Source organism: Erpetoichthys calabaricus, chromosome 14 (assembly GCF_900747795.2).
Source record: "Erpetoichthys calabaricus chromosome 14, fErpCal1.3, whole genome shotgun sequence".
Lineage (NCBI taxonomy): Eukaryota > Metazoa > Chordata > Cladistia > Polypteriformes > Polypteridae > Erpetoichthys > Erpetoichthys calabaricus.
In genome coordinates this window covers 102,429,456-102,441,470 of record NC_041407.2, presented here as the reverse complement: position 1 = coordinate 102,441,470, position 12,015 = coordinate 102,429,456, and the positions used below count along the sequence as shown (strand labels likewise).

At 45.0% G+C, this 12,015-nt stretch overlaps 1 protein-coding gene across 2 annotated transcripts in view; it reads right to left on the bottom strand.

The window, feature by feature from the left end:
* Positions 1-12,015, bottom strand: part of cntnap1 (contactin associated protein 1) — a 144,102-nt gene that overhangs the window by 42,679 nt on the left and 89,408 nt on the right. For both annotated transcript variants that reach the window (XM_051936380.1, XM_051936381.1), the window contains 5 exons: positions 11,770-11,876; positions 11,555-11,677; positions 10,947-11,150; positions 3,225-3,381; positions 724-851 (listed from right to left, as the gene is read on the bottom strand). In XM_051936380.1, the coding sequence (XP_051792340.1) occupies positions 724-851; positions 3,225-3,381; positions 10,947-11,150; positions 11,555-11,677; positions 11,770-11,876 (719 nt within the window). The remainder of the gene's footprint in view (positions 1-723; positions 852-3,224; positions 3,382-10,946; positions 11,151-11,554; positions 11,678-11,769; positions 11,877-12,015) is intronic.

Here is a 12,015-nt window from a genome sequence, read left to right as displayed (position 1 = left end):
TATAAATATTCATGACATTCATAGTCTTTTTTTTTTTTGTTCTTTATTTCACCTTATGCAATTTCTTGTATTAGGAATTTGTTAGTTTTCACATACCCCTTGGGGTCAGAGCGCAGGGTCAGCCATTGTACAGCGTCCTTGGAGCAATTACAGGTTAAGGGTCTTGTTCAAGGGCCCAGCAGAGTAGGATCTGTTTTGGCAGTGACAGGGATTTGAACTGGCAACCTTCTGGATACCAGCGCAGATCCTTAGCCTCAGAGCCACCACTAGTCTGTGTTTATATATCAGAGCAAAGAGTCTGAATACCTGTGCCATGGTGACATTTCAGTTTTTTTACTTTTAATAAATTTCTAAAATCCTGTTTTCACTTTGTCATTCTGTTCTGGGGTATTCAGTGCTGCCTGATGTGTGAAAAAATTAATTTCAATGATTTTAGCAGAAGGCTGTAACAAAAGAAAATGTGGATAAAGTGAAGGAATCTGAATGCTGTCTGAAGGCACTGTATATACTCTCTCTCTCTCTCTCTCTCTATATATATATATATATATATATATATATATATATATATATATATACAGTATATACACTACACTGATAATCTCAGTCACAGCTCAGAGTTGACCTTCTTTATATTTGTTTTTTTTTTTGTAACCATAGCAACAGTAAGAAATCCACATTACCTATGAATGTTAGGGGCGGGGCCCAGTCAAAGTATGTACTCACGGTCACCATAGCAACGCAGAGGTCCCAGGTAAAACGTGGCCTCCGAGCCAGTGCGGTTGGTATCTCCAATGACCACGCGGGTCACCGGCATGTGGTCCGTGTACTTCAGAATTCCTTTGTCGGAGTACCTGTGGAGGACAGAACTGCTCTAGCAAGTGCGAAAGACCAGCAACAACCCCACTTGGTCGTTCTCGTTGTTTCAACAATCACAATTCAAATATTAACAGAATTATTTTGTCAGTAAAAATTTAGAAACAATTATCACTTTGATGGACTGATATAGGGATCTAGGGCCTGGATACTTCCTAGATTCAAGGTATTCAATATCGACTGAAATCAGTGAAGATGCTGGATTCTGTAATACAAAAGATGATGAATTTTGTCTGATTGGAAGAAAAAATGTAGCCGGAGACATGAAAAGTTTGTAAAACTTCAATCAAAAAAAATGGACAAAGCCAAAATCATAGTCAAAATTTAGAAAGAAACGGGTCTTTTAAAGCCTGAAAATTCATTGAAACAATCAGCAAGGAGTTTACGGGTTTTCAGAATTAGAACCGAGAAAGGAGGTGACCCTTAAATAGTCATGTTGACAACCTCATCATCATGCTGTCCCAGTGAATTGTCGGAAATGTGACTTAGGTAACAATGCAAAATCAACAAATTGCAGTGCCCACTGTCCAAATAAAATGGTGTCAAAAGATAACTTAAAAAAATTAGGAACTTTTTAATAAACCTTTCAGGTTAAAAAAAAAACTGCATACATGGATTCCTTGAGTCTAAAAATCCCAGAAAAGACACCCAGACGACCACAATCACATTTGAAAAGTGCACAAAAAATATAGCAAGAATCGTAATATCACTACTCATCAGGCTTAGAAACAGGTGAAAAGGAGATAATAAATGAGGGGCAAGGACAATTGCAGAAAGAACGCAGGAATGATTCTCAGGACCGTAACCCTTCCCTTAAATCAAATACTCGATTAGATGACCCCTATAATAAAGAGTCCACAGCACACTGGACCTCAGGCAGTGCCGGTTGAAGGTCATTTGGAACCCTGGGCAGGGTGGGCGGACGTCTCCCCTTGTTGTCCATGGCGGGCAGTTGGTTTTATTAGACGTCAATGACCTGGATGAGGGGACGGTCCCCCTCAGTGTCTGGGGTGCACACACCTTCAGTAGCATAAACAACACCCCTCAGTGTATCAGAACAATCCGGAGGAGAACAACCCAACAAAGCTCACCAGTCCTGTCTACTGAATTCATTCAGAATAACATCAAGTCGAGTTTTGGAAGTCCCTAAAGTCCTACTGTCCACCACACTATTTGGTCTCGTATTCCATGTGTTCTCTGTGTAAAAATATATGTATCATGCTCAATTTTATTTTCATAAATGTCGCTGAGTGGGTAACAGCACCCACTTAGTACCATCAGGGTTCGATGACCTCCCACTCTGTGTCCAGGGCGCATGCCCCTTAACTTTCGTAAATGGCGCCCTTCAGATGAAGGTGGTCACCTATGTTGTCTAATGGACAGAGAGGTTCCGACCTCAAATTTATCCCCACTATCTAAAAATACGAACCAAGTTGGGGAAGAGGACACATAAAAGGAAACTCAAACAAGACACATTCAAGGTGGAATGCATGTTGAAAAGACCTGGCAACACTACACTATCGGAGACACAGGGCCAACCCCAACGCCAGATAAAGCAGGTTTCAAAAAACTACGATGCCAGTTTACTGCATGGAGCCTTTTTGTAAGCGTCTCATATAGCGAGTCACATCTTCTGCCCAACTCGAAAAACCAGAGCACGTTTCCTTTGACAATCCGTAAACTCTTTAGCAGTGGCCTGCACTCTCCTTCGATTCTTCCAAACTAGCTGGCACACTGATTTAAGACCAGTGAGGTCCTCAGCCATGCCAGGAACCGGAGAAGTCACAGAACAAAAATTCAACAGCCTAGGCTGGAAGCCATACAAGCATTCAAACAGAGACACCTTTAAATCAGAATGGTACAAGACATTTGTAGGAAACTCTGCTAATGGCAAGAATTCTTTCCAGTTCCCTGGAGATGAATCAGCAGTACAGTGGAGGACCTTCTCCAAAGCTCTACTGACACATTTGGCCTGCCCATTATAGCCCAAAGTTGAGTTCACAATGCAGCCTATCTAATCACAAGAAACACAAAATCTCCAAACACAGGATACATACTGAGGACTGCAATCTGAGTTCCTTTAAAGGAAGTCAGATAAGAGAAAATTTAATATCAAAATCAGTTTCCCTGGGTATCAAAACACCCATTTAGTGCCAGGGATATCCAAAAAAATACAAAGGAAAAGGCACCAGAAATGAATAAAATATACGAGTCGTAACACCAGGTGTCATGAAGCACAAGGTTTAGGAAACCTCAAGACCTTCTGAAGGGCTGCAGAAGTGGTGGGGTGGGTGGGAGGAGAAGCCGCGATATCTCCTAGCAAAGCCCCCTTTGCCCCCAGGCTCACTCACCATTGCCTGTAGTCCGCGTCGCAGTTACAGAAGAACCTGTTATCTGTGCAGTCCTTCCTGATCCCACAGTCGCATTTCCTTATTCCTGGATACGATCCTCCCCAGTAAAAGTGCCTCTGGTCATTCCGCCCAATCCAAAATGCATAAGGTGATCCGGCTGGTAGAAGAAAAAAAAAAAAGAAAAAGACGGAATCCATGAAAAATACACAAAGACATCAGCCTTCTCTTCTGAAATGTGGACATGACCAAAGTAAGAGATGCCAAAGTCCCAGTGCCGTCACATCAGGAGACGTCACCTACCAGTTCTGCTTTATTTGCTGTCCTCTCACCACACAGAAATGAAGATCTGCTCTGCAGCCTTCCACAAAAATTCTCATGTACTGCAGATGTCTGCACCAGACTGCAAATCTAACTGAGTAATCAGATCACCAGACATGACATATACTATCAAAAGTGTAATGACATCACCAGCTTTGTCACTTGGGATTACTAATAAAGGATCGAGATTGTGGCTGAACTCACCATACCAGTCACCCTTTCAGACAGCACCGGCTCCATCAAGCACCATGCTGTTGGCTGCACTGGAAAGTCACCACACAGTCGCAGAGTTTGACACACCCTGCGATTTTCAGTCGTGTAAACTAATATGTTCCATTAACGAGATCAGCAACAGCAGTTGACAGTTATGACATACCATACAGCTAGAAGCCATGTCATGTGAAATAACTACTGTGACCACACGGGGGCAGCATTGAGCAAAAACCTCAGACACCACAGTACTCCACACAATTCCGATTTAGAATAAAGTCATTTATTATAAGCAAGTAACCATATGTGGAATAATCACCAACCACAATTAATCAGAACAAGTCTCTCTCTCTTCTCTAGTGTTGCACACTCCCTCCCGACTCTCGACTCCCCCAATGTGAGGCAGTGGGCTTCTTTTCAAGCCAGACTTGGGAATGCTTCTGGTGCCACACCATACCTTCCTGGAAGCAAGTAGGGAGATCCTCCCCTGACAGCTCCCACTACTGGCACCCAGGGACCTCGACGGGGTTGCACTTTCAAACTACAACTCCCAATCACCCCTGTGGGTGTACCAACTGGGCTGCCACACAAGAACCATTACCACCTGCCGTATGGGAGATCGAACTGCTCCCAACTCCTGGATTCCGCTGGTCCAAGCAACATATTAGTCCAGCTGGCTAACCGACCCATTTGCCCATCTGTTCTGGCCTCCCATCCAGATAAGAAACTGTCCTCCTCCTTCCAGGCTGGGACACCTGTTCACCCTTCTACACTACCTTAGCGCAATGGTGTCATTTTGCCTCACTTCTCATTTCCTTGAAGTTAGATTTCTAATTAGAGAAGACACATCGGCCTAATTAAACGTCAGTAACGCTAATGTATATCACATGGTATCATCAACACAGTGATATCACTGCTTTGGCATGCAGTGTTGCCAGTATTAGGACATCACCAGGCTTTGTCACATGGTATAATCGCTACAGTGACATTGTCGATACAGCGCCAACACTACATTTGGTATAACCAATACACTGACATCTCCTGGCTTATCACAAAATATTGTCAATGCAGTGGCATCACCAGGCTTGTCAAATTTTATGGTCCACACAGTAATATCACTAGATTTGTCACACAACATTACCAGTACCATGACATGACATGCCAGCTTGTCACACGACATAACCAACACAGGGACATCATCAGGTTTCCCCAATGGTATTGGCAATACTAAATTTGTCATGTGATATAATCAATACAATGATACCAGCACATTTGTCACACTGTATTGGCAGTACAGTGACATCTCCAGACTTGTGACATGGTATCAACAATACAGTGCCAGCACTAGACTGGTCAAACAGGGTACAGTAATCCCTCGCTATATCGCGCTTTGACTTTCGCAGCTTCACTCTATCACAGATTTTATATGTAAGCGTATCTAGATAGATAGATAGATAGATAGATAGATAGATAGATAGATAGATAGATAGATAGATAGATAGATTGATAGATAGATATGAAAGGCACTATATAATAGATAGATAGATAGATAGATAGATAGATAGATAGATAGATAGATAGATAGATAGATAGATACTTTATTAATCCCAAGGGGAAATTCACATACTCCAGCTGCAGCATACTGATACAAAAAAACAATATTAAATTAAAGATTGATAATAATGCAGGTAAAAACAGACAGTAACTTTGTATAATGTTAATGTTTACCCCCCCGAGTGGATCTAAATATATAACGCGGATTTTACACTGGTTCGTGGATTTCTGTGGACAATGGGTCTTTTTGTTTCTGGTACATGCTTCCTCAGTTGGTTTGCCCAGTTGATTTCATACAAGGGACGCTATTGGCGGATGGCTGAGAAGCTACCCAATCAGAGCATGCAGTTAAGTTCCTGTGTGCTGATTGGCTCAGCGACGGTGCGCCGAATTCGATTCTTTGTGTTAACCAGGAAGTCTCGTCTCGCTCATTCAGCATCAATGTGTTTCGCTATGTAAAGAGTTAACTTTTGTACATAGTCAAGCCCTTCGTTATGTCTCCAAAACAATCTGCTCCTGCTACTGCTTCAGGGGCCGTGCCCAAGTGCCAACAGAAGATGCTAACGTTTGCCGAAAAGTTTTGGATATGTTGAAGGAAGGGAACAGCTACACCGCTGTAGGACGCCATTATGGCATCAATGAGTCCACGATTCTTTTTATTTAAAAAGGAGGAAAAGAATAGAAGATCTACGGCCGCAGTGTCCTTTAACCAGGGTGGAAAACGAGTTGTAAGTGGACGTAATAAGGCGGTAGTCCGGACGGAATCTGCTTTAGGGATCTGGATTGAAGACTGCCGGAAGAAGAACAACGGTGGTTCTACACAGTCGCCCGAAGAGGCTCCTTTAGAAGAGCTGTAACGCTCTCCTTTGTTGTGCAGTAAAATTAAACTCATCGTTATCGGACAAGTCGTCGTGTCATTGTTGGTGAGTAACCATGATTAATTTTCTACATACAGTACTTAGTACATGTACGTATGTTTAGTGTCACTGTACACACATTTTACGGTATACAATTTTTCTTGCATTGTACGTATTTGTTGCTGGTGGCCTGTCTATCGTAATGGCTGTAACATATGTGATATTGGAGATATCTTTAAAATAACATTTAGGTTTTACTGTATATAAACAGTGTGTTTACATACATAATTTCAACGAATCTTACCTAATATCCAAGAGAATACAAAGGGATTATGCTGTATAACTGTGTGGGAAATGTTTATAAGAGTGTGGGAGAGTTGTTAAGGGCTTAAAATATATAAAATTAACCATATGAACGTATGGTTTTTACTTCGCGGATTTTCACCTTTCGCGGGGGGTTCTGCAATGCAACCCCCGCGATCGAGAAGGGATCACTGTATTTGTAATCTAGTGATATCACTGCATTTGTCACACAGCATTACCAACACACTAACACCACCAGACTTGACATGTGGTATTGCCCGTATACTGGCATCACCAGGCTTGTCACACTCTATGATCCATATAGTAATATCACTGGATTTATCACCATGACATCAGCAGGAATGTCACCTGGCATAATCAATACAGGGACATCATCAGGTTTGCCCCATGGTATTGGCAATACTAGATTTATCATGTGGTATAATCCATACAATGATGCCACCACATTTGTCACACTGTATTGGCAGTACAGTGACATCTGAATTTATGTAATAATGTGTGAATTTCCCCTTGGGATTAATAAAGTATCTATCTATCTATCTATCTATCTATCTATCTCCAGACTTCAATACAGTGCCAGGACTAGATTGGTCAAACGTGATATCTTTAATATAGTGATATCCCTGCATTTGCCACACAGCATTGCCAGCACACTAACATCACCAGACTTGCCACGTGGTATTGCCAGTATAGTGGCATCACCAGGCTTGTCACATTACTTGGAAGTTAGAATTCCAGTTGGAGAAGTACAACATTGGTAATGCTAATCTATAGTTAGAGCACATGGTATAGCCAGTAGAGCGGCACAGTGGCGCTACTTGACTTGGTGTCACCCAGTCTGGCAACCAAGGCTGAATAAAGACCCCCACAGTTTCCTGGGGGACTTGATGACTAGAGCTCCTTAACAAGAGAGTTGATGAAGCTGTAAACAATGCAGCACACAAACACCCGGCCATTTAATGCAGCACAGTAGTCCCCACTATTAATGGCACACAAACACTCAATTGTTTCATTAAGCAGGTTTTTTTGGTCCCAGGAAATTTCTCGATTGTTTCATTGAGGTTCCCCCTTGGTAATTTCAAAAATTGTAGAGGCAGTCATTTGGGTGTCACACCATCTGATGGTGTCACCCTGTGTGGTGCACACTTCCCTAGTTGATGCCACTAGACGTGTACATGACATAACTAATACAGGGGCATTGCCAGCTTTGTCAAATGGTGAAGACAATACAGTGCCAAAACTAGATTTGTCATGTGGTGTAATAAATACAGTCGAACTGAGGTAGAAATTAAATGGAAATATATTAAAGAAAGATATTTATCCTCAAGTAGGACCTCGTCGACTCAGGAACCAGGTAGGAGGAGACTTGTTCATGTGTCTTTAATTTCTCTTCATGAAGAGGGAGCGTCCTGTACAGCCGTCTACTGAGGGACAGTGCCCTGGGCAGAGGTTGTCAGCAAATAGTCACAGAATAAAGGCAGAGACTCAAGTTATGGACAACTGAATTTGCATAAAAACACTGACTTACTGCTTACTCTGATTGGTTCACTGACTTGCATACACTCTGATTGGTTCCTTGGCTTACACCATCTGAATATTTACATTGGATTGGTTAAAATACATAAGAGAGAGCACAGCCAGCTTACATACCCAAAATAAAAGTCTCATTCTACTACATCCTTTTATGGAAAACTGTATACGTGACAACTGTCAGGTCTTATTAGGCACATGACGTTGGCTACCAGGCTAGAACACTCTGTCTCTTTGCTTAGTCGTTTCAGCAGTCTCTTCATGCTATTTCTATGACAAATGCTATAGATTTCCTTTTATTGTGTACTGCCTTCAAAACACTTCATTTACAGAAGCTATGTTACCCGTTGATGGTTCCCTTTATTCTCTCACACTATCCACACATTTGTCACACGGTTTTTTCCATCACAGTAACATCACCAGGCTTGTCATTGGTCATGCGTGGTATAATCAATACAGTGATATCATCACGTGAACCACACGGCTTTGCCAGTACACTAATATCTCCAGACTTGCCAGATGCTCTAACCAATACATTGACCATGCCAGCCTTGTCATAAGCCATTGTCAATGCAGAGGCACTACCAGGCTACTGACATGTATCGATAATACAGTGCCAACACTAGATTGGTCAAACATGGTTTAAACAATACACTGATATCGCTGCATTCGCCACCTCAATAATATTGCTAGTCTCGCCACATGCTGTTGCCAGAACAGTGACGTCACCAGGCTTCTCTTTAACTGACACAATTTCTAATGCATTACCAGAGCCCCAGCTGTCATTGTCACCTGGTTTGTGTTAGGGTACAGGCTATGCAGTGGCATTGACACACTTGTCCCTACATGGCCTCACCTGACTAGTGTTGGGGCGTAAAATGCACCGGAGATTCTCACTTTGAAAGAAGGCTCCAGGAGTCAAACGATAGGCAAACAGAGTAATTCGTTTTATTGCAATAAACCGTAACGCGGACTCAACCCAATTAAGCCAAACTGAGTTGAGCCCTGAACAAGCTAAAAATGACAGTTTATATAATCATTTCTTATCGTTTTGACATCACTTGAAACAGCTCCGTCGCTGCTTATTCTGACTCCTCACTCCAGCTGGCCTCTTCCGGGCCCTCTCTGAAACCACCAATATTTCTTGTACCTTGTCACTCCTTATCATTCCTTGCTTCCCTTATTTCCAAACCGGCAGGTGCTCCCCCGTCTCTGACCTCAGGCGGTCTCCATTTATCATTCTCCCCCTTTTCTGTACTTTTAGTTTATTAAATATTGGTGGTTTCCCTCTGAGCTCAATTAACAAAAGAAATATGGCATACTAGCCAACCCGCGGCGTAGCATACGCCACATAATTATGTATTGATGGGTGAACACTTCCTGAAAGACACAGTTGTCCAAATGGGGTGGGTTTGAGGATACGACTGTAATTGAATGAAAAGATGGAACTCTGGAGAGAGCAACATACAATTGTCCGTGACTGAAAACTGGAGGACCACCGCCACGCCCTCACCTCCCAGAGCGAGGGACGGGGCTGGATGGCGGTCGGGCGCGCAGGGCGGAACGGGGGGGGGTTGGGTTATGGGGGGATGTTGGGGGGGGAGGGGAAGCACGCCCAGGGAGGACGCCATTTCCGCCCCCTCCGCCTCTCCGGATGAGAGAGCGCGGGGAAGCGGGCCCGAGAGGTTTCGGGTCCTAACTGTCCAATGAAGGGTCGGCACAATCGATAACGATCCTTCCGCAGGTTCACCTACAGAAACCTTGTTACGACTTTTACTTCCTCTAGATAGTCAAGTTCAATCGTCATCTTGGCGCTCCGCCAGAGGCCGCAAGCGACCGCGGCAGGGCCGATCCGAGGACCTCACTAAACCATCCAATCGGTAGTAGCGACAGGCAGTGTGTACAATGGGCAGGGACTTAATCAGTGTGAGCTTATGACCCGCACTTACTGGGAATTCCTCATTTGTGGGGAACAACTGCAAGCCCAGGTCCCCATCACGAATGGGGTTCAACGGATTACTCATGCCTCTCGGCGCCGGGTAGACAGACGTTGATCCATTCAGTTTAGTGCGCGTGCAGCCCCGGACATCTAAGGGCATCACAGACCTGTTATTGCTCAATCTCATGTGGCTGAAAGCTTAGCAGCTGCGATAGTTTTACACTCCAGTACATTGCGGTGAATGCTGGTAACAGTCAGGCGGGCGGGCGGGCAGGCGTTCTCGTCCCATGGTCTTAAGAGTTGGCGGGAGTGGCTCTGTGAGTTGTCGTCGTATCCCATGGTCTTAGAGTTGGTGGGCGGGGCTCTGTGAATTGGCGGGCATGGCTATGTCGTGCGTATCCCATGGTTGTCTTGCGTGCCCTGGTCGGCTGTTTAGTGAATTATATATATAGATGGCATCGGCCATCCTGAAGGGGCTCAGAATAGAGCCACTGCTCCTCCGCATCGAGAGGAGTCAGATGAGGTGGCTCGGGCATCTGATCAGGATGCCTCCTGGACGTCTCCCTGGTGAGGTGTTCTGGGCACGTCTAACCGGGAGGAGGCCCAGGGGTAAACCCAGGATATGCTGGAGGGACTATGTCTCTTGGCTGGCCTGGGAACACCTCGGGATTCCTCCGGAAGAGCTAGAAGAAGTGGCCGGGGAGAGGGAAGTCTGGGCATCTCTGCTCAAGCTGCTGCCCCAGTGACACGATCTCAGATAAGCAGAAGAGGATGGAGGGATGGCATATGCCTTTATTTAACTATTTACTTGGCATACCTGATTTGTATAAAAGTTCACACTAAGTTTTAATGTTCATAAAAGTTCATACTAAGTTTATATCTACATGAGCGCATACATAACTTTTGACTTTCCATACTAGCTAGCACTATAGCCAGATGTCACGTGTGGACCCAGCAGTGCACCGTCCTCGCGTCCCCCCCTCTACTTACACTGCGTGTTGAGCAGCCTGGACTTGTAGCAGTTGTATTCAATGTACTGCTCACAGAAGAGCGAGTTGTTGGCGAGCATGGAGACCTCATCCCACGAGGCGTTGTTATATAGCACGTCCCCCACAAAGGGCTGCTCCATGGTGCTCCCAGACACTTTGGTTGTGTAGATGCGGTTGTGGTGCACGACTGTTAAGCCTTTGTCCACTGCAAAGAAAGAGAACAGCTGGTGAAGGGTCAGTCAGTCGGTTATTATCCAACCCGCTATATCCTAACACAGGGTTACAGGGGTCTGCTGGAGCCAATCCCCGCCAGCACAGGGCGCAAGACAGGAACAAACCCAGGGCAGGGTGCCACCCCACATCAAGCACACACTAGGGACAATTTAGGATCGCCAATGCACCTAACCTGCATGTCTTTGGACGGTGGGAGGAAACCCACGCAGACACGGGGAGAACATGCAAACTCCACACAGGGAGTACCCGGCAGGCGAACCCGGGTCTCCTAACTGTGAGGCAGCAGCGATAACACCGTGCCGCCCCGCTGGTGAAGGGTGACAGGCTAAATGTTAAAGGTCTATCCCTCCTGTCCCACAGGCCAGTGCGTGTTACCTTTCATGTTACAGTAGACGAAGAAGGGTTTGAGTGGGCCGCTGCCATCGGGGTCAATGCTGTAGTTGCCCGAGGAGATCTTGCCACTGAGCCGGTAAGCTTCACAGGACTCCTTGAAGACGGCTGCAGTGAGAGAACAAAAAGTGTGAACAGATGAGCTCCGGTGGAGCGGCAACGGCAGACGTGCTCTGGAAGGGGCCCTGGGGTACACTCACATTTATGGCACACTTCCCCTTTGTACCCCGTGTTGTCGCAATTGCATATGAAATCGTCCCACGACTGAATACACCGTCCTTCGTGCTCACAGAGGTTTGGAGTGCACCTGAAAGGGAAAAGGGAGCGGCAGTGAGGTCAGAGCAGGGACGTCCTGAAGGATCCATTTTGTTTTTCTTGTGGTCGCCGCCATTTTGTGATACTGTTGTCTAGATCTGATGGTTCATCGCTAGGGGGCGTGGTTTTGG